This window comes from Carassius auratus, chromosome 49 (genome assembly GCF_003368295.1).
Source record: "Carassius auratus strain Wakin chromosome 49, ASM336829v1, whole genome shotgun sequence".
In the NCBI taxonomy this organism is placed as follows: domain Eukaryota; kingdom Metazoa; phylum Chordata; class Actinopteri; order Cypriniformes; family Cyprinidae; genus Carassius; species Carassius auratus.
The window spans coordinates 8305630-8328611 of NC_039291.1; the positions used below are offsets into that span (position 1 = coordinate 8305630).

The following is a 22982-nucleotide window of genomic DNA, read 5'->3' on the forward strand; positions in this document are numbered from 1 at the left end:
TGGTTAACAGAAAAAAAAAGGAGGAAGATGTGGTCACTAGTAGATGAGGTACGGATGGTAGGAAAGATTGCCTACTTCATAGCTGGTAGTGCCTTAGTGGAGAAAAAGGAGATCTTTAATCAGGCTGAATGACCTCAACTTTGACATTAGGTTTTTTTTTTTTTTTTTTTTTAATACATGCATGTTGTTTGTTTCTTCGCCTCCTTTTGACCAGGGGCCTGTACCATGATGGTAGCTGAACAAATTCAGAGTTACAGGATTAGTTTTGAGTTGACAAAACCAAACCTCTCCAATCTGGCTTTGTTGGTACCATGATTCTGTTCATCAACTTTCTTTGTCAACTCAGGCTTTGATCCTGAGTTTGTGGAGCGCGTGCACATGAATGTGTGACATCACTGGCGAACAGCCAATCACGAGCCTTGCAATACAAAGCAAGTTTGATTTACTTCTCGTGAGAGACCCAGCGATATTCAAAACTAAAGGTTAAAGGTTTTGCTAAAGGTTAAGAGACTGAAGAATATGACTAATTTAAATGTCATGTGAAAAATGAAGGAGGACAAATAAAATAAATGATCTTGCTCCATCAGTGTAGTCACAAGTGGAACTTTTTAACTTAGTTTATACATTTGAAATTATATAGTGATAGAGACTTGAACATGTAAGTTCAGATTTGTAATTTTTATTTGAAATATTTTATTTTATTTATATTACATGATCTGTATACATTAATATTTATTTAAAATAATTTATAATAACTGTTAATCTAAAATTGCTTGTGTGTAAGAGATAAATAATAATATGAATCACAATAATTATATAAACCATAAAATGACTCAGTTATTATCATTAAAGCAGACTTCTATATATTTTTTTAAGCATAAGTGACCTTTAATTTGGAGCAAGATAAACTGGAGTGACTTTGTGTCAGACATGTGTCACTTCTCTCACATCTGATTGGTTCACCTTCAGTTTGAGATCTTGAATCCAGAACATAACCTGCCCCGGAGCAGGTTAGCCGTGCAGCGTAAGATACCATGGCAACGAACACTGATTAAAGCCGAGCTACTTTCATAGTACCTAAAACCCAGAGTTGGCGGAAACTAAGCTGAAACATAGCTGGCTAGGCACCTAATCCAGCTTCATGGTACAGGCCCCAGGACCATATATTCATGTTATTAGTCAAAAGGTCACTAGGTCACTTTTCACCCTCAGTACCACGACTGAGGTGAGACCCAACTGCTCCCCGGGTGTCGCAGCTGTACGGCTGCCCACTGCTCCGGGTGTGTGTACGTATGTTAACTACTGTGTGTACTTTGATGGGATAAATGCAAAGCGCAAATTTTGAGTATGGGTCACCATACTTGGCCACACGTCACTTAACGTTATCTATTTCTTCACTCAATGCCAGGGGGCTAGGGAACACTTTAAAACAGAAAGCCTTTTTTTTTTTTTTCAAGAAACTCTGATAATGTCTTTTTGGATATTCCAGTGGGGATTTATGTTTTATATATTTTTTTTAAACTTTTTTTGTTCTCATGCTTCTCAGCACTCGGTGGGTGTTTGTAGACTCAAAACCTTATTTGCTGGTAAACTTCCTTATACAGAGTGAATTGTGTTATGACAGCACTGTATCCTTTATGGAGTCCAGTATAAAAGATTATAGATTATAGATTATAGATTATAGTACTCCAGATAAAGATTTTTGTGATTGTCCCATCACATTAGCTTAGGTTCTTGAATCAATTAATGTTTAAAGGTTGATAAATAAATAGATAAAATACAATAAACTTCACTGTTAACTTGAATCTGATATTATTTAAAGATTTTTGTTTGGATTTTTCGCTTTTGAGAAGCAATATGAAAATGTTTACTTTCTTTGCAAACAAATAATTTTGCTTGCCAAATATTTTAATCACAAATGCAAGATTCTGAAAGTTATCAACCAATTTTTATTTTACTTTCAAGACAATATCACGTTCTATATTAAACCCCAGTTCTAGCTCAACTAAAACGATGAATGCTCACTTTTTGTATAATTTTTGTGTTTTGTAGGAAATATTGTGTTTATTGTTGTGATCAGTATTTTTTTTCCCATTTATTTATTTGTAATGTAACAGGTTTTTGTTTTGTTATTTTATTATTATTCTTTCTCTCTCTTCTGAATTGTAATTACAATGTATTGTTTGGCCATCCGTGAAAGCCTGGCTCTTTTGTTTTGACACGCGTTTTTCTTTTTTTCAATTTTGTATTCACTAAGAAAAGGTTTAATAAAAAAATAAAGAAAAAAAATATAAATAAAGAAAAATTTGTCCATTCAAAAGTGCAGAGTAAAATCTAATCTAGAGCATAACTATCTTTTTGATTAAACTACACAATGAACACAAGAAAAGGAATATGACATAAAATATTTTATTTTGTTTTTGTAAATGATTCTAAATCTGATTCCACAAACTCCAAAACCCACACATTGTACACTTCAAAAGAAAAGCTTCATTTTAACATTGGATACTACTATACATGAAAAAAAAAGAAAGAAAGAAAAAAGAAAAATACTGTTAAATGTCTGATTATTGTACATGAAGGGGGGATCCAAGAAACAAATTTTATTACAGCCAGTCATTGAGAAATTATGTACAATTGATTTATCTGAAAATTGAAAAAATACATCATGCCACATATATTACAAGCTCAGGACTGTTCAAGAATATCAATAATTGCAGTCCACATTAGTTGTGCACATGAAAAACCTTCATTTCAAACTGGTCTGCAAAGTGCTACTACCAGGTTTGAATTATTTCATTATTTAATTGAGTTTATGACATCATACCATGATTTTTACTTTTACCAACACCAAAAATAAGTTATTTTTTTATGTAAACAAGAAAGAAGCATACTTAGCATTTCATGAAATGTCTACACATTAAGTTGTGTGAATGTGAAAGGCATTGAACTTCATCTCTGCAGTTCTAAACGTGAGTCTATGCTGTGTAGCGTTCAGAACAGCTCGTGATCACTATTGTGATCTATGGGTGGCTTCAAAAGGGAATTCACAGCGCACATTAATCTGATGAACAGAGTTAAGATTTCACAATCAGAACCGTTGGTGCTCGTTTTGTGAAAATATATAAAAATGGCAAAAAAGCAAAAGTAAGGAAAAAAGTTCAAGTGGTCAGATCATTTTTACAATATTGATTCTACATTCTAAATACAACAAAAATACTCTGAATTCATCTTTTTGTCTTTTTTTTTCTTTTTTTTACAGAATCTGTACAATTATATACAATACATACACTCACAAAATGATATCTTGACATCCTTCTTAAATACTTTTTTTTAAATCTTTTTATTTTTATTTTTTATATATAATCAAAAAGTCATTTTGTTGCAAACAAGCAAAAGCTCACCCAGACAGCTGTGATAAAGTTAACATTTGGTCGAGTATTTAAAAATCTTTCATTTATAGACGGATATTTACACATCATATAAAGTAACGTGTTCTGACCAATCGGCAGGCTTTCCCAGCAGCTTGACTCTCTGCTTTTCCATATCTTTAAAAAATAGCTTCAGTCAATAATAAATACAAAAGCGGTCTCTTATTTTACAGAAATCAAAACGAAGGAAAAAATAAACTGACTCATGGAATCAAGTATTTAAACGGTATCTTTCTGTTTTAGTGCAAGTTAATAATTCCCTTAGCTTCATCCCTAAGGAAGTCTTCTCAGTACATTCCTTGTTCAGTGGTGTCTACATTTCTGTAATTATAAGTGTATATATTTGTGTGTGTATATATATTATACCCAGAGGACCTGCCTCTTTAGATCTAAATAAGGCTGTGGCCGGCACTTTTAAGCCGAAGCCCACATGAAAATCGTGTTTACCACTTAATCGCCAACTGCCAGAGCGCATCGTCTCGTCTCTCATGCAGAAAAAAATACATTTTCATTTACATTGTCTTTGCAATTAAGATTTACCAGTGTGCAGCTTGTTTTATTTTAGGTGAAGGTGCTCAATTATAAACTATATCAACTCTTCCGCCACTGAACCAAAGCAGACCCCCGGAGTCATTTTAACTTTATGAATACCAGGCTATTATGGCTTTAATAGCCCCTAAAACTCTGAGCTCCACATCATGGCCTACCAATGGTTTTTTATCATCTGTCTCATATATTTAGATATATATAATTAGAATTGACTTAGTTTCCTGGGTCTAAACAATAAAAAAAAGGAATGCATGTGTTGAATTGTCAATCGTTTCACTGATATCTTTCAGTTCATCCATTTCCGGCAGTTGACTGCACCACAGTGACAAGGGATTTTATGCTGGTCATCTTCCAGATCAAACTTGTAGTCATAACATAACTGGAAAAGAAAAAAAAAAAAGTGAGAAGAATGTTAAATGTCCATGTCATTGGGCAGCATTTTATAGATATGGGGGAACAAATTGCTGTAAGACTGGTGGAATAGATTAGTCTCACCTCTTCGCCTCGCTGGATTCTGCGGTTGGAGCTGATGATGATTTTGTGATCTCTCTCAAAGGTCACAACCTCAGTAATGCAGTTGGGTGCACAGGAGTGGTTAATGTACCTGGTGGATAAAAGAAGTGGAACAGATGAAGCATGTGAATGCAAATGTTGTTAGCTATGCAAGACTGGTTTTGTGTGCTGTTGCAGTCTGCTGTGCGTTAAAAAGCACTTCGTAGCATAATCCACATATGCACTGCTTTCTCAGCAAAGAGTTTTTTCTTACAGGTCAACAGCTTTCATGCTGGACAAAGTTGACACTAAAAGCTAGCTATATGAACACTTGAGTGTTTGTGTACTTGTGTATGTTTCTAACTTTGGGGTCTACAGATAACATTGCTGGCATGTAAAAAAAAATTCATATGTTCCACCTTGCAGGTCCTCCTGAAATAGTGGCATCGATTACGTGCTCACTATCGATGCGAAACATGTAGACTCCACGATTCTGAAAACCAAAACCAAAACTCTGTTAACAACACACGGACTCGACAGACTTCTTATTTTAGATTCAGTCTGCTCATTATGTATACCTGTGCCTCGTACATCTTCTCTTTTCTGTTTGCCACTTCACTGCGAATGATGGTGCCAATGTATTCGATAACCATGGTGTCTTTCTCAATTTCCCTTGCAGCATACAGCCCTAAACCCTGAATTCAAATAATACAAAAAATCTAATTATTACACGTTTTTGTCGAGGTGGAACCACACACACACATATATATAAAGTGTGTGTGTATCTATATGTATACACACACACACACACACTAGGGATGTCCCAAACAGATCTCAAAGATCGGGCCGATCAAGGTTTTTTTTTTTTTTTACTGATCGTATCTGCTCTCCTCAGCCCGATCATTATTTATATCAGCTGTAATGCCGGTGTTGTGCAATAGGTGGAAGTATCTGCCTTCAGTAGATTCACCAAAAGCCATTAAAAGGAAAAGAAGAAGTAATGTGTGTACGTGATGCACGAGAAGAAACAGTGATATTTGATGCTCACTTCTGAAACTATCAAACTATGTTACCATAAAACTGTACATTGCAATGAGCTGCGTCTTGCTTCGGATTTGACTGAAAGACTAGCATTTTGACACCGCAAGCTTCATGCTTTCTAACCATATCTACACTTTTTTACCTTTATGTTTCCATTGTTCTGCTTATTATATATCTATACATGTACTACATCAATAGTCCCATATCCTACCAATGTTTTTTTTACAGTATGTGCAAATATATACACAGAGATAGTGTATCATATATATTCACACACACACTGCTTTTACTCTCTGTACAACTCTGTATATATTGCATTGACTTAACTTTAACGTACTTGAATTAAACACTTGGAATGTACTAAGTGTTCAATCGGGACTCGGTCTCAGCAGATACTCAATATTAAATGACTTGGATTGGATCGGGGGCACAATAAACCTGATTGGGACACCCCTACTATAGACTGCAGAAACCGTATGAGCAGTTATGTTTATTCCACACATAATCTCTTTTTAGCTACTAAATCCCATGAGATCATCGTTTTCTCTAAACTCTCAGGCATAATGATCTTTCTACCTGTATGCGTGAACGAGCCAGGTAGACGTTAGACTTCCACTCAGCCTTCATACGACGGTACTGAAAGGACTTGGAGTAGAAAAACTGCTTGCTGTATGGGGCAACACCACTCTCAGCCAGGTTCCCAGAGTTCTGCAGGGTCTTAGAGAAACTACCGCTGGTGAGGGTATGAGGCCTGCATCAGAAACATGAGCATATGTTCTTCATTTCAATCAAACTGGACTGACTCATATTCAAAACCATTTTTAAGTAGTTTTTTCAAACATTGTAAAGATATTTATGCTGTATGCTTCTGCTAATGATTATTTCAATGCCGGCATTGCATTTTTCTGCTGAAGTGGGCCAAACATTATATTAGAAATATTTAAAATAGTATACTAAAGTTATTATACTCATTAACATGTTTTTCTGCTACTATAGTGAATGTACAGTGCCACAGAAAAATGTACTGATTTATTCATCAGTTTGATTTGAATGTGATGAGAAAGATTCTCATGAAGTAATACAATAAACAGACAACACATGTCTGCAAACACACAACATGCATCAACAATGTAGTCTGATTCACGAACAAATTACTCAGGATATATGAATTCTTTTTTTCTTTTTTTTATAAATCAGTCCAAAAAACTGAAAGATCAGTCAGAATTAGTGGTTTGATTCACTGAATCAGCTTGAACTGTTCTTGACTTCACTGAAATGCATGACTTTTTGTCCATATACAACTCAAAATAAACTTCTCATCACTTAGTCTCTCTCTTTTCATATAAAATTTTATTTTTCAATGATTAATTGAGGGTAATGTTAACTCGCAGCAAACCAAGCTCACAGGCTAAACCAGAATATGAATGGATGTTCACTCACAGACCACAGGGAAAGCAGGAAATCCAATTCAAACATGGACGAAAAAGGTTGAAATTATACAGAATACCTTAACACGAACCTCTTGACATGTGTGCAGGCTTTTGGTTCAGAGCGGGCACATCCAGAAGGGTTGATGGCCAAGGGCAGCTGCATCAGCGGGTTACGGCCATAACGAAACGTGTACTTCTCACATGCTTCAACTCCAGGAAGCTAAAAAGCAAGGAGTAATGTTACAATACCATTACTAAGAAAGGAACGTTTACAAAAAAAATCTATGCACACATGCACACACGCACACAAACACACCTTAATTAGATTTTATGAACAGTTTTTTTGTGCAATGGTAATTCTCATATATGGTTTTCATAAGGGTCCTAGTAACTAAAGTTTATTCTAGAGCAATTGTGATACAGAGACTCCTGGCCTGTCACACCAACAAGAGGCCACTTTTATAGCACATGCAAAAGACAGGAAGTACTGAAGACTGTCCTAGTTCTGAGAAATGCCAAAGCTCAGTGACCTTAATGCACAATAAATACATTTACAAAATGTAATGCTTATATTTTATAAGACTTTCTCAAATGATTTTTATCAATACATTTTGTCTGTTACTTAGGTAATACTTTCAAAAATGAAAATTTAAAAGTATTGAAAATCAAAATGGGTAAATAAAGCTATGTAAAAACTTTGGGTAATCAGAAGTCATATGTACATTTGCAGTCTTCATGCACACTTGAAACATAATACCAGAGTTATGTCATGTAAGTAGAAAAGTGAAATGTGCAAAGGCCACTGGGTACTGGGAAAGACCCTAAAGTTGTAGACATCCATTCAACAATGAGATTTTAAAGGAAGGTGGCTCATTTGTCCTTTTAGAAAACAAATTGTATTTTACCACTCAAAATAAAATCTACCACGTCTCTTTCAAAACCCACAAAATACATCTTAAAGCATCCCATTATGCCATTTCGTATATATGGCTTTTATTCCGTGTGTAATGTAGCTGTATGTGAATGTAAACAATCTGCAAAGTTGCCAAAAATGCACAATAAATAAAGTTATTGTTTTCCAAAAGAAAGAATCAACTCTGAACAACCTAAACGAGTTGCAGTGATTACACTTCCACTTCTGTGACATCAACAATATATAGGGCAACACATTTGCATAATGCCCTCCCTATGTTCTAGGTTGTGAACAACTTGACATGCCCACAAACACTGTAGCTTTATGTGGTCAACATTACGCCGAGAAGACGCTGTGTCATACACTGTGAATTTAAATTTATTTTCACTACCGAAAGATGAGGCTACAAAGAATCAGTGGTTAAAATTCACAGCAATACACCCCAATCTTGTTTTGTTTTCCTGTAATTTTAAGAGTGACTGCATCTCTAATCTCACGGAGTTCAATGCAGGATTCACTAAACACTTGCTCCTGAAAGATAAAACAGTAATCAGGTCATTTGGACCAGCTGACTTGATGGAATCACAACCTGTACGCATGATAAATAACAGATGTTTATATTTTCTATCGAGCGTTCAAAATAAGGAACTTTTGCAATGGGGGTACCATTTCTGACAAACACACACACACACACACACACACACACACACACACACACACACACACACAATGTGGTAAACTAATCACAACAGACTTGGCCATCTGACCAATCAGAGCAGAGTATGCTTACGGAAAGGAGGTGTCTAGAAAGAATTGCTTATAAATATTAACTGCTTTGAATGAATTGTTGGAAATTTTTGTTTTGTTTTTTACCTTGCATGCATCTTAAAAGCATGATTTTACTTTCACTTACAGATTCTACAATCCTGGTAACAGCAGATACAGTCAGTCCAAACAGGTCCTCTCCCTTCAGGTAAACTGGGAAGAGCTTCAGAGATCCTGTCTCACTCCTTCTCTCCGCCACGGGCTCCAGAACTTTATCCCACACACCTGCACCACAACATTAGGAAATTCTTATTAGTTTCCCCACCTCACAAAACAACTGGAGAATTCAACACAATAGACATTTCTCAGACAATGACTTATTTTACACTACAAGGCTTACTGTGCAAATACTTTTTCTAAGGAAAATCATATATATATATTCAAATATCTGGTCATCTTATCTATGCCCCAAAATAGAAATGTGTAAAAATAGTATTTATATTCTCAGGCATTGTTGTTTATACACTTTCATTGTTGTTTACACACTTGTAGCTAGATCGGTACAAGATATCGCTGGGGAAAGAAAAAAAACAGAACTGTTCACCAGTGTAAATACCTTTTGGTGAGGATCCAGTAAGAACCAAGTCATCATAACCCTGCTCCACCACCCGGATGATAAACTCAGGTTCGCCATCTTTCTCATCGATGGAACACACGTAGTGGCAACGACGGTTGCCATGACGCATGCTCCAGTAGATCCGACTGGCTTCGTAGCCCACAGGAAAAATGGCAGACATTGAGTGGAAGGCCTGCATCTGCTGAGGGAGCAGCTGACCGACTGCATGGAATACCAAGCTGCCTACACGGAAGGTGTGTTCTCGCTCACCCCTCTGGATGATGCTGGCAATCTGACGTGCTTCGTCCCTCTGTACGTAGACCCTACGAAACACTGCAAAGCAGCGGAGTTCATGCTCTGTCCCTGCCAGCCCGACTCCTATTGAGCCAGTTCCTCGGGGTCTGTGGAGGTGGCACAGCATAGTCTTGTCTTTGAAGAACATGCACTGAGCTTTAAGAGCACAAGTAAAATGGTACGCATTAGTGCAACGCAAGCGGTGGCAGCCACTCGTGGCGCCGGTTTGCTGACAGTATGCACATTGCACCGATAGGCCTCTCCTCAGGGCCAGCTCTACGTTAATGAGAGCTCCAGCCTGGGTCTCATACACTTCAGTAGACCACAGGGCACAGTTGAGGTGAACCCATAAGTCCAGATCAAGGTTTAGCAGACGGGCCGGCCCATCAGTGCGCCCGTCACCTTCTTCGTGGCAAAAGCAGCAGCGGCGCAAGTCTCTGGGCATGGGCTCAGGCCTAAGAGACGTTCCCAGTTTTTTCAGTAGTTCATCAACCTCTTCCTCCTCCGGCAGGTGGTGGTTACCCTTAGGCACCATAATTTGAATGCTCCACTTTCTCCAACGTAGAGCCTTAAATTGCTTTCCTAATGAATACCGAGGGTCGTCCCAACCGTTGTGTACTGCTCGGGGCCGAGGCTTAAGTTTGACTGTGACCTTTAGAGTTTCAGACTTGCTATCTCCTCTGAGTGTCTCAGAAGCAATGGAGGGGAAGGATATTATCGGAGTTGGGGGTGGAGACTGCTTATACTGCAGCTGGGCCAAACAGTGCACATCAAGATCTGATATATTGTTACTGTACTGATGAAGCACCTTAGTAGGATTCTGCTTGTCCTCGGAGTCAGATGGTGGAGGCAAGTTTGACTGTGAGAACAAAAAATAATTTTGAGTTTGCATTCTATGGACAAAAAGATTGAAAATTGCACCAATGGCACTTCAGTTATATAAAAAAATATTGATGAGACAATTTCCTAATCTCAAACTCTCATGAACTTTTTGACATTGTTTTAAAAATAACAATGATAAAAAACTTTGAGCAGGTTCAAGTAATGAAGTTTGTCATTTTTCTTATTGGACTCCCTATAACCATTTATGAATTTATGGACATTATAAACGGACACCCGCCTTCAGCAAATAACATTACTTGGCTTTCTAATTACAGATGCAGATCCCACATTGTCAGTGTGAAAGCACAACACAAGCTTGCCGTTTTAGTTTCAGGCAGTTGATGACTGTTTGATAACCGTTGATAACTTTGTGTTGATTTGTTGTGGTTTTTACTTACCTTGCCATCTACCAATTTAGTCTGTATGGCCGCTGAATAGAGAACAAAGCAGTTATGGCTGCAGAAGACAAGGGTCCCCTCAGCTCTTCTGTGGCCCTGTAGAAAGAACATCTGTAAGAGCAGGATCACCCTAGCCAGAAGCTATACAAAAAGGGGGGGGGGGGACATGGCATTTCCCATCTACTGTCGCAAACCATCATTAGATCGTTGTGCCTTACTGGCAAGAGATCAAAGCTCGCATATGTTGCAAACCTCTGTTGATGCCATAAGGAATTCGATTTGCATACTATTAAAAGGAAAGGGAGGGGCTAAGGGTGGGAGACATCAAAGGTGTCCCATGATTTAAACAACCTGAAATGGGCTTAACTGTTTTTGAACTTGGGTATCTCACGGCCTTTAACCAAACATGCTTTGGTACACACAATCCCTTGGGTAATGTCAGTTAACCCAGTGACTGCAGCAGGGTGGATTTTCATTTCCCATCAGGGACTGGATTAGCATAATTGGAGCACTATTCTGTGCCTCCTTTAGGGACTTTGAGGGGTTTGCACATTTTTAACTGCTCTGTGGCCCTCGGCTTCAGCCTTCTTCAGTGATTTGTTCAGAGGATATAGTCTAGACCCACACCAACTGAGCAACACGAAGCCCTTAGGTAGTAATATTAGATCTAATGACTTAACAAGGTATCCATGAGAAACTAGAATACATATGCTATAAATGACAGTCGTATGGGTTAGGTCACTGGTTCCCAAACCTTTTCTGCCGAGCCCCTCTTTTGTAGAGAAAAATATTTTCTTCAGTAAACACTGTAATATTGTGAAATGTGTCAATTGAAAATATCTGTTTGAATGTTTTAACATGTACTGCATTCCTGGGATCAAAGCTGAATTTTAAGCATCAATTATAGGCTAAACTGTAAAAAATGACTGTGATTTTAAAGTAAAAAATTGTGAAAATGCTACGGTACAAGCCTTTTAAATGGTTAACGGTAATTTCCTGTAAAATGTACAGGGAAAAAAACGTTAACGTTCCCAGAATTCTCTGCGTTGCATTTTCAAATTTTGTCAATTTGATGTTTTTTCTTTGAAATAACTGTTTCTGTGCACCCCAGTGTCACATGATCCTTCAGAAATTTTTTAAATATGCTGATTTGCTACTCCATTATTTTAATACAGAAAACAGTTGTTTTTTTTAATATGATTTGTCAGAAATAGAACTGGGCATCAGTTTACTGTCAGCTACAACTGATACTGGAGCGCTCAAGTGGGTACTGCGAGTTGATGTAATTAAAATGTCAAATTAATACCTGCTTATTTACTGGCAGGTCTTTAGTGGACTTTCGAACACCATTTCCAAGAACCACCACCCTGCAATGGGAGCACCACTGTGGTCTAGCCCCTGGACCGCTTCCACCCATCTGATAGTCTGGTCTGACCATAACTGAACCTGGAATATAAGAAAAATATCAAACCTACTAATCATGCAGTTGTCAGAGAACTTAACTGAAGAGATTTCTGACAGATTACATCCATCAGGCTTGTATGTTTTGACAATATTTACTGCCTATTAACCCTAATGTGCTGTTACTTTCAGATGTACTTAAATTTGAATCTATGAACATGGTGTTTTAAGCAGTATATGTATACTAGACACACAGCCAAATTCATGTCTTGCAGGAAGGAAATTAACAGTATAAGAACTAGGACTAGAACTAAACATACAATTAAATGAATAACTCTACACTTATAAATGCAGAATTTTGAGAAGAAACTTTCCATACATCTTAACATATCAACTTTTGGCTATTAACTACCGAATCCTCAGGCATTGTCAGTACTCATTAGAGCTAATCTGGACAGTCTTTCTTGTGATATTGTGCTCTTGATAAATATAGCTTGATGACTTTCAATTTCGAGAACGATCATTTATCAGTTGCAACTGTTAAAGTTGAAGTTGGAAACAACTGAGAGCTGTTGCAGCATCGGGGACACTGGGCAGGATAGAGAGGTGTTTGATAACAGCTGCGCAAGATCTGCAATGGAGCCACACTCAATCTCCTTTATTTCAAACTTCAGGGCACTTCTGAACAATAGCAACTGCATGGGAAAGTCTGATGACAAGTCGCCATTCACTGAACCGCTAAATCATTTACCATTTGAAATGAGTCATTGTCAGAGAAGCTCAGCAGTGGACAAGGGCACAAAAACAGTTTGGATGCTCAAGGTTTAGCTATACTGAATTTCATATTTTAATGTGTTAATGCAGTAAGCCACATAAAGCATAATGATAATCTACAAATGTGCTTCATTTGGTAACTTTAAATAAATTTTATTTAAACTGTTGTCATTATAAATATATGAGGTTACACAAACAAATCAAAATTTTGGGATAAGCCCAGATAGAAAAGGCAAAAAAACATACTTTGTGATTTAAGAATGCCTTTTAGAAAGTAACTGCGGAGACTGCAAGCATGTGTCATACACCAGTTAATGTGAACTATAATTGCATTTATAGTTCACTTCTGTCTTTAAAATGTATTTGAAAATGTATTTGAAACTCAAAACAGAGACCTTGAGAATTTCAAGCAACCATAAGTACTTTTTGGCTTTGTGCTCTGATTTAAAATAACACATGAACATTAAAAACAGCCAATAAACCCAACATATAGCACCTCAAAAGGGGTCTTTAAACCATTTGTAACTTTTAAGTACTTCAAGATGTTTCTGCAAAATGCAGCCCTGAGATACTAACAGTCAAAATCAATGCATCTAGATGTCTGTCTGCTGATGTGGTTAAAATAAGTGCCTGTCTTGTTTTATATATACTCACCCTCGATGAATGTCTGGTGTGATAGCGGGGCACCTGGTGGTCTGTGGAACCTCATACCAGGTTGTTGGTGGAACAGGGCAGTTTGAGAGGGGACTTTAAGTCCACTCAACATGTCTATTGAGCTGCGGTGCTCTTGGCCTGGACAGCGTATCACCTCAAAGTTCCCAGGTATGGACACACAAAGCATGTTCGCAAGTCTTGACACAACTCCTTGAATGTTCTGGGACACAAACAGACATATGGACAGAGATGAGATGTAATCAGTCTTGCTTTAAACAAGTCATTACTGCTACAGAATGGATAATATTATTGCAGACACTCACTTGTGCTGCCACTGGGTTTAGGGTAACAGATACAGATACCAGGTCTGTTTGTGAGCATGCAGAGAGCTGTTCAAACTGCGACGCAAAGAAACTGCTTGGTGGCTCGGTCTTGACTTCCCACTGCCTGGCTTCAGAACCTAGAGGCAAAACAACAAGGTTGCTCATACCAACACACCAATATAAAATTAGACTCAACTTTTTAAAACAATATGTTACTGCACTGAATATTCATGCAATATTGCACAAGCAATTATGCTGTTGTACAAAACATTAGCATGTTTGTGATCCAGCTATCTTAAGATGATAGATTACAACAATCAGGTTCTGAAAACTTTGAGGTTATCAATCGATTGTATATACTTTAGTTGAACTAGGGCTGCACGATTAATCGCAATCGACTGTCATGCGTGTCTCGTCAGTAAAGCTGCTTCTGTGATCAGTACTAAATATCCATCACCTGCTTTCAAATGGCGCGGCACTCACTACACAGAGCCGTAGTTCGCTGACAAGCTACGCAATACCACGTCATAATCGCAGATGAATCACATGCGGTTATGAACGTGATATTGGGTAGCTTGTCAGCGAACTACGACTAATCACAGAACCGGCTTTACTGACAAGACACGCATAACAATCACATGTGATTAAACGTGCAGCCCTAAGTTGAGCCAATCTGTTTTTCATTAATTAGGCTTATTTGACAGAATATTCCACCAATCGGCACCAAAATAAATGTTTAGCTCCACCCACCTCCAGAAGCACTATGAATAAGGTAATCAAGCCTTTCTTCCTAAGCTCTCAAAATATTCAAATGATCTGTATAGACATGTTTTTCAATTAACCTAATTATTTTACAGTAAATGTTCTTACATGTACTTAAAGTGTACTTACAGTGTATCTAAGAAAGTTCTGGTAATACAAGTTAACTACATGGGGTAGGGTTAGGTTTAGGGGTAGGTTCAGGGTTAGTACCTAGTTATTACCTAGTTATTGTAATTACTATAATAAGTGCATAGTATGTATATGAGGAACAGGACTGTAAAATAAAGTGCTACCATTGTTTCTTTAGATATGACCAACAACTTTAAATGAAGATCATTATATTTATCCATAATTTTTTATTTAAAGTATTGCCATTCCCAAAGCATCAAAGAATTGTACTTCTTTCCTTTAGTAAAGCAGTTAAGTACACAGTCTTGTACCTTTGCCTTTTTGTCAGATTTTCCTACAATGTTGTAATACTCTTTGTAGCTGGTTGGATTGGTTCATGGCTTATAATGCTTTAACAAAGGCTTCTTTAAGAATCCCTACAGGAAAAATGAAAGGGAAAAATGCTTCCAAAACCAGCATTGCTAAAAAAGGAGGCGGGCACTGTTCCACTCAGTTATGTTTACCTTCTATGGATAGATACAGACGACAGATAAGTGTCACCCCATCATCTTTTACCTTTTGCTTACTCAATCATTGCTTTAAAATAGCTTTCACAATAGTTGTGCACATGCAATGTCTTAAAATGCTATCTCAGCAAGTAGCTTACTAGGTTTTTAATAGTCTTTCGTATTAGTCTCTTCAGATTACCTTTACCACTGGCGCTGCAAATTATGGGGATGACTGGAGAGACAGCAGGGGATGGCGGCTCCTCTTTAACTCTTGAGAGATCTGGATAACGGCTGATTTCCATGCCAACAACACTCTCAGGAGAGGATGATGGGACGTAACTGTCTGGAGTGTCCCTGTCAACACAATGCTCCTGACTCCTATTAAAGACAAACAGAACCATTAAATACATACTAACCTAAACAAAGACTGGTCAACAATGGATAGTCTCAGGGTCAGACAGCTCACCTATAAACCAGTAATCTGATGCATATTGCAACTAGATGTGCTTGAGCACAAATGCTTATTTAAAAGGTAGGTGGGCTACTTGGCCAGAATAAACTATATGGCCAAACATCTGGCTACAGACTAAATGTGTAAAAAGTCCCGAAAACTGACCGAAGTTCCTCCTGATTGTTGTGGGGTGGAGTGGGAAGTGACGCAGGAACATCAACAGTCTTTGGGCCCTGAGTGATGGTGTTACCCAACAGGTCATCTTCAGCTTTGAATGGAGTAGTGAGGTGCTTCTGACCCAAGCTTTTAGAAACTGAGACATAATCACAAACAAATGGGGTTTTTAAAATAGCTAATGTATCATTTGTAATAAGAAAATACTTACACTTATAATATAACAAATTAAATCTGTGTTTTAAACATTTTCATATCCATGATGAACTTTAATAAGAAGTTTTTGTATTTTATCCAGTGAAAAGGGGTGTTTTACTTTCAGAAATTGCTACCCATGGCTACCTTCATGAAAGCTATTTTACTATCTATTCTGTCTAAATCTGTTTTAAAACAATATGATTGAAACTGCCATTAAAAACATACCAAACTACCGCATATTCAACTTACTAAACTTACCAATGTTAAAAAAAAATATGCATAAATTATTTCAGGCAGTTTATACACTTATGCTTACCCATAAATTCTGCCTTCCTGGTCAGTTCTTCTGCCGTGGCAAAACCATTCAACAACTTCTGCTTGACTACAGGTGGAGGTGTGGGGGGAAGTGAGGCAGGAGGCGTTGGAGGATTGCTAAGATTGTTCTGCTACACGACCAAACAAGTAAAAAAACAAAAAACATTTTGGTAAAGCCAATAAATCTGCAAATTCACCATGTCTACACAACATAGCCAATGTACAGTAGTAAGTGGAGGACATAAGAGCCAAACCTTATAGATGAGTTGCGAGTAGTAATCAGACACTCCATTCAGTGATGCACTTCCAAAAGATCCAGATAGCCTGTTCTCTCCATTCAGCTGCCCACTGCCATATGGGGGGAAATGTGCAAAGTTGACACCAATCAAAGGCTCCATCAGGGGAAGCATAGACAGATGCTGTAAGGATGAGAATGGAGGACACATGATTTGAGTAAAAAAACAACAATATTGTACAAACATGAATGTGACCAATGCCAACATCTCACTAGCTAATTTGTCGGGTTCGGCCGTAAGGCAAGATGGGAATTAACATAAGTGTTCTACAGTGCATAAGCTCTTATTAAACTACTATCCACAGATAACCATAATAATAAATAAGTTCACACATCAAATGTCTAGATTGTATAGCACTACATAACGATCATAATTATGCACCGTTTATTTTCGGTTATTTCTGACATAGAAGATCCTTAACATAAGTTGATCTTGAGAGTGGGTGTTTACCTGCTTGAGCTGAGTCATCAGTGTGTCTGTGTTGGTGTACACCGCCTGTCTCTCTTCTTCATCCTTCTTCCTCTTCTTCCAGCGGGACAGCGGTTTCTCAAGTCCATTCTTTGGTGTCCGCTTGTTGCGCTGTTTTCTTTTGCATTGCTCTGGCACAGAAGGCTCCAAATCTGGATTGCCTGTCATATGGCTGTTTAAGCCACTCTATAGACAATAAACAACTGTTTCAGCTCAAAGGAAAAAAAAGGACAAGGACAAGCTAACATGAAATCAATCAAATCTATCTTTACAATCACAATTCTGTTCTTTGCAAAATGCAAATTTTTTTGACAACTTACATACACACACACACACACACTATAAATATATATATATATATATATATATATATATATATATATATACCTATATATATATATACCTATACCTATATATATATATACCTATACCTATATATATATATATATATATATATATATACCTATACCTATATATATATATATATATATATATATATATATATATATATATATATATATATATATATATATATATATAGTGTGTGTGTGTGTGCATGTGTGGGTGGGTACATAGGTAGTGTAGATAGAGTATTAGCACACTAATATGTGTTATATCTAAAAGTACACTTTTACATCAGCCAATAAATCATTTTATTGAATAATAAAACTTAAGTAATTAGAACTAACATGCATATTTGTCATATTTTACAGATTTCAGTGGCGATTAAGACATTGTGGGTCATTGAGTGGTTCTTGATGAGCGGTAAGTATTGATGATCAATTAGTATTGATTAATAATTGATGATTATTAATCAAGTTGTCTGCGTTTGCTCTGATTTGCTGAAATCAAAACAGGAATAGTAATATATAAGTGCCAGCCAATGAGATTGACGTTTGCATATTCAGGCCATAACCAGAGGAACCAAGAGTTGCTTCTGTTTGTTCTTAATACCAAATTATGAATAATTCTAAATTAACTCCATTATTTTGACAAAAATAAAACGGAGAATATTATTTAATGCAGCACGACGGTTCTGTATGTTAAGTGTATGGTAAGTATGACTCTCTCGCTTTGTCTCACATGTGTCAGAGAAACAATGAGCACTCACAGCTAAGCGATGGCAAGACAGGCACCTTCACACTAGATTTTACAGTGCATCAATATGCTGCATTCAGATGAACTGAAAAAGTGTGCTTTATGGATCGCTTGACAGAAATCAGTCAGTGTTCAGTGAATGAAAATATATCTATGATATAAATCTTAGATATAAATGATGATTGAAACTAATAATTTATTAGCCAATGGCTAATTTTATACATAACATAGTTGCCCAGCACGAAAATTTAGTCGCATATGCAAGTAATTTATTTGCATTTTACAGGTTTGTTCCATACCATTTTTTCTCCACAATCACAAGTGTTTACATTTTCAAGATATGATTTTTAGCTTCATGTATTTAGCCGGTAGTGTAGGGAGGTAACCATAAAGCTCTTACCGAAAAATCTGTGCTGTCCAGTCTTAAAGAGCCTTTGCTATCTGTCAGCCCTTCATCCTCTGACCGTATACTGTCCTTGGACATCTGATGTAAGAGAGGTGTTGAGGAAAGAGGAGGGGTGCTTTTATTCTTTAGAAGGTGTTTGAGTAACTCATTCCCAGTGTCCACTTTGGTGGTCTGAGAAGGACTCCGGGATGGTGGGGGGTTGGAGATTATCTCATTGCTCTCTTCTGTCTTTACTATGCTGGTTCCTCCTGAATTATGGCCAGTCACTGCCTCTACCTCAGCCTTCTGGCACACACTGGCTTCGAACTTTTCCAGCTTTATTTCATAGAGGAGGCCTCGCTCTGCATCCAAGCCCATGCTGGACTGCCGCCCTAGCGGAGTACCTCCAGAGAGTGGGTTCTCCAGCTCTGAGGATGGTGCCAGGCCAGTCATAGAACATACAGTGTTGGAAAACTCTGAAGTGTCCTGGTCTCCCATGATGGCAACACTACGAGTTGGGGTGGATGAGGTGTCTGATACACACGGTGTAAGTGGGGCAGTTATGTCAGAATGAGGTGTAGAAGGAGTTTTGACTGAATCTGCATCATCATCCAGCTTCTTCTTTCGACTCCTTTTCTTTTTCCCCTTCTCCTCAGGGATGATGTTGGAGTAGAGCTGGATGAGAGACTGTCCTGACCCAGTGAAATCAGGAGGTAAAGGGGTTGTGGAATCCATACTAAATGATGAAGCTTCACCTCTGCTGTGGGGTGGCATTCCATGCCCTCCAAACCCAGGTGCACGTGGCTGACCTATTGAATAACCATGCATCATGGGGTTCTTAGGTTGAAAATTAGGACCCATATCTGGGACAAAGGAGCCATTCCCTGGCCTAGGTCTGCGCTCGCCACCTTGCAAATAGGTTTGACTATTTGGACCCACAAAGTCTAATGGCATATTTCCTTGTTGAGAGAACACTGGGCCCAATTGCTGTTGAGGCCTGGGTGTCTGCATGGATTCCTGTGATAGGTCAGAATTATGGAAGGGCATCTGGGCAAGACTCCCCCCATTATTGTCGGGGCCATGACCCAATCCCTGCTGCTCCATCTCTAGCCTCTGCAATGCCCTTTGTCTCTCCACTTCCTGCATAAGCTGCACCCGCTGTTTTTCCTGCTGCTCTCGAAGGCGCTCTCGACGCTCCCGCTCCTGGAAGCCTTCACTAAATGGATTATTATCATCAAACTTCACATGAGGTGCACTACTGCTGGATCCTCCACTATTACCTCCAGCTCCAGTGCCAGGCTGCCCAGGTTTACCCCCTGGAACCATAGGGGAAGGTGGCTGTGCCTGGAGAGGCTGGGTGGGGTTAGGAAGTGGCATTTGAGGGAGCAGTTGAGGCGGCATCCTGAGTCCACCCATTGGTCCAGTGGCACCTGAATGCCAACCTGGCACATTGGGCATGTTAGTAGGCTTGCCAAAGTGAGGTTGTTGCATGGGCAACATAGAACCCATCATAGGCTGGCCCATTGGGGGTCCAACAGGCATCATTCCAGGGCCCTGTGCTTGGATTCCTGGCATGGCCTTCATTGGACCCATCACACCAGGTTGGAGGCACTGTTGCTGTTGTTGCTGCTTAACACGATATTCCTCAATGAGCTCAGCATGTTCTTTTTGTTGCTTCCGTATCTGAATGAGAAATTGAGAGAGAAATAAGTGTGTACTAGAGATAAAATGCTGTTTAAATTATTCTGAAAAAGGCTGACCAAATAGATAGGTAGACAGAGATTACACACACAAATTTGTTACAAAAAATGATACATTGAATGAGTATATTCATACCCCTTACATCATCTGCTATCAATAAACAACAGCAAATAGCAAATCATGGTTCATAGATGTGATATGAACAAACAAAAAACAAGCGATTAGTCCTGCAATATTTTATATGAAACACTAGGAGTGACAGTGAAAATAAAATAAAGGAATATGTTATAATTTATCAACTTGTAAATGGACAAATTATTATAAAAGTTTTTTTTTTATTCATATAAAATAAATTACAATTAATAAAACATTGTGAAGGAATATTTCAAAATAAGTTTGAAAAAAGCTTTTGCTGGTAGGAATATTGACAGCATACTCTCTAAATGTATGCATCATTTGCTCTCAATAGTCAGATCTGGCCTTTCTGTTGGAGAGGCTGTCTTGCTACAACCTGCTAAAAGTTGTGCCTCACCTTCTCTGATTAAATGTGTAAGAGAAATCAAGACAAGTTCCTGCTTTAATAAATACACCGCCTTTTTACTGTGCAATGACAGTTTGTCTTACTGACAGTTCGTCTACTTTGAGTGGCATTTTTGCAAGAGGTGGCTCTAAAAATATAATAAATATTAGTTTGGTTTCTCACAAAGTGAACTGCTCCTGACTCAATTAACAACAACAACAAAAAAAAACATAGATTAAACTATTTTGGTGGATGATTTTAATAGCTATACTACTTTAAACAACTATATTACCTGTTCCAATTGCTTTTGAACCACACTTTGCTGTTCAGTCACATGCTTCAGCTGTTCTGCGTCCTCCTCTGGGAACTCCCGTCCAGCTTTTTTCGCAGTGCGCTGTTTTGCAGAAAGGGCCTTTTTAGATTTTCTGTGGGCCCCAATCTGCTCCTCCAAAAATTTCTGTTGCATTTGAAGAAGCTGTTGAGTTTCTTGAAGCCACTCCTCATATTGTTTTCTCTGAGAATCATCTGGAAAATGAAAAAAATAAATAAAAAGATTTATGTGATGTCTAGCCTCAATTGATTTACTTTTACAATGATTAAAATAAGGGCTTGAAAAAAAATAAAAATAATTAAATCGTTTCACTCCGAGCAGAATCGATATTTTAACGTTTCTGTTCTGCGTTCCTCTGATATTATTACCATTCTGAAACCGGTTCCGGTGGAGGAAATACTGGTTAATAACTTTATTTTTTAAAAACAATATTATTTGCCTATAATTTGCCTAATAATAATACGTTAATAATAATAAAGTATAGCGTTTTCTCAACTCAAAAAGAAAAGGAAAAAAATAGAGATCTAACGCTTAGTTACAGTGTTAGATCTCTATTCTGCACCAGATTTTGTCCAAATTTAAGCTAGGCCTACTTAAAAAAAAAACAAAAAAAAAATCAAAAAAAAAAAAAATCTATCAACACTTTAAAGACAAATTATTAAAAAATGTTTGCTGCATTATATTAAAAAAAAAAACACACACACACACACAAAAAAAACACTTGTATAAGATAAAGTCGCTGCTCACTTCGCATTTTATTAGCCCTATTACTTTCCGAAATAATGAAAACTAAAATGCCTGGGCCCGTATTCATAAAGAATCTTAATGCAAAAAGTAGCTCCTAGTGACAAAATTCTAAGAAAATTCTTTTTTCTTAGAAATTAAAGAAAAAATCCTAGTAAAGAAAAAAGTAATTCAGAAAGCATCTTAACCCTTAAAAGAGGTCTTAAGGTCAAATTTGTTAGGAGCACAGACAAGTACTTTTAAGAGGCTTAAGAGTTTCTTTAGCAGAAGAGAAAATGGCAGAGAGACGAAGAGGCAGAAGAAATGTGTTGCAGACAATGGATGACAGTGAGTTAATAAGACGGTATAGATTATTTAATAATTTATAATTTAATATATGAATTAAAGTAATCACTACATTACGTGATCACACAAACAATTACAGCACTTTCAGAACATCTTATTGTGTCGCAGTTCATTTCGTTTCCACTGGACATTCCCACCTTGCAGGCTCAAAAAACTGCATTTATGAATATTGACCACAAGCAGGGGGAATGAACCATTATTAGTTTGTGCTATACGCTCCCATGTCTGCTTCTTGTCCCCTGCTGTGACACCGGACCCAAATTTTCCTTTAAGAATGGCTTTGTGTTCATCCACTAACTGGGCTAACAGTAAACACTATTCCTCTGTCCAGTTTGGCTTTCTCGCCCTTCTTGGTTTTGATTCCATGTTTGATACATTAAAACCAACATTCAAACCGCCCCTTAAATAGGACAGCAATCACCGTAATTGGAAAGAGTGGAACAATTTTTATCATTCTAAGCCAATCAAATACCTTATAGGAAATTAAAAGCATGGTAAATAAAAAAAATTATTTATATACACACATATAATGTGTGTGTGTGTGTGAGAGAGAGAACGGTCAAATAGGAAAAAGTATGTATGTAAATTCAAAGTGAGAATTAGAATAGACCCTA

General features: G+C 37.6%; 1 protein-coding gene across 8 annotated transcripts in view; it reads right to left on the reverse strand.

Moving 5' to 3' along the window:
* Positions 1-2393: 2393 nt before the first annotated feature.
* LOC113066129 (histone-lysine N-methyltransferase 2C-like) overlaps positions 2394-22982 on the reverse strand; it is a 134769-nt gene continuing 114180 nt past the window's right edge. For 6 of the 8 annotated variants that reach the window (XM_026237800.1, XM_026237801.1, XM_026237798.1 and 3 more), the window contains 19 exons: positions 21241-21473; positions 18743-20410; positions 17227-17430; positions 16735-16899; positions 16482-16611; positions 15959-16106; positions 15542-15720; positions 13964-14100; positions 13641-13860; positions 12118-12257; positions 10812-10907; positions 9238-10390; positions 8770-8906; positions 7033-7163; positions 6090-6264; positions 5051-5167; positions 4892-4965; positions 4476-4584; positions 2394-4359 (listed from right to left, as the gene is read on the reverse strand). In XM_026237800.1, coding sequence (XP_026093585.1) covers positions 4267-4359; positions 4476-4584; positions 4892-4965; positions 5051-5167; positions 6090-6264; positions 7033-7163; positions 8770-8906; positions 9238-10390; positions 10812-10907; positions 12118-12257; positions 13641-13860; positions 13964-14100; positions 15542-15720; positions 15959-16106; positions 16482-16611; positions 16735-16899; positions 17227-17430; positions 18743-20410; positions 21241-21473 — 5309 coding nt within the window. In that variant the 3' untranslated portion in view covers positions 2394-4266. The remainder of the gene's footprint in view (positions 4360-4475; positions 4585-4891; positions 4966-5050; positions 5168-6089; positions 6265-7032; positions 7164-8769; positions 8907-9237; positions 10391-10811; positions 10908-12117; positions 12258-13640; positions 13861-13963; positions 14101-15541; positions 15721-15958; positions 16107-16481; positions 16612-16734; positions 16900-17226; positions 17431-18742; positions 20411-21240; positions 21474-22982) is intronic. The other 2 variants (XM_026237803.1, XM_026237796.1) reach the window with 1 other exon arrangement.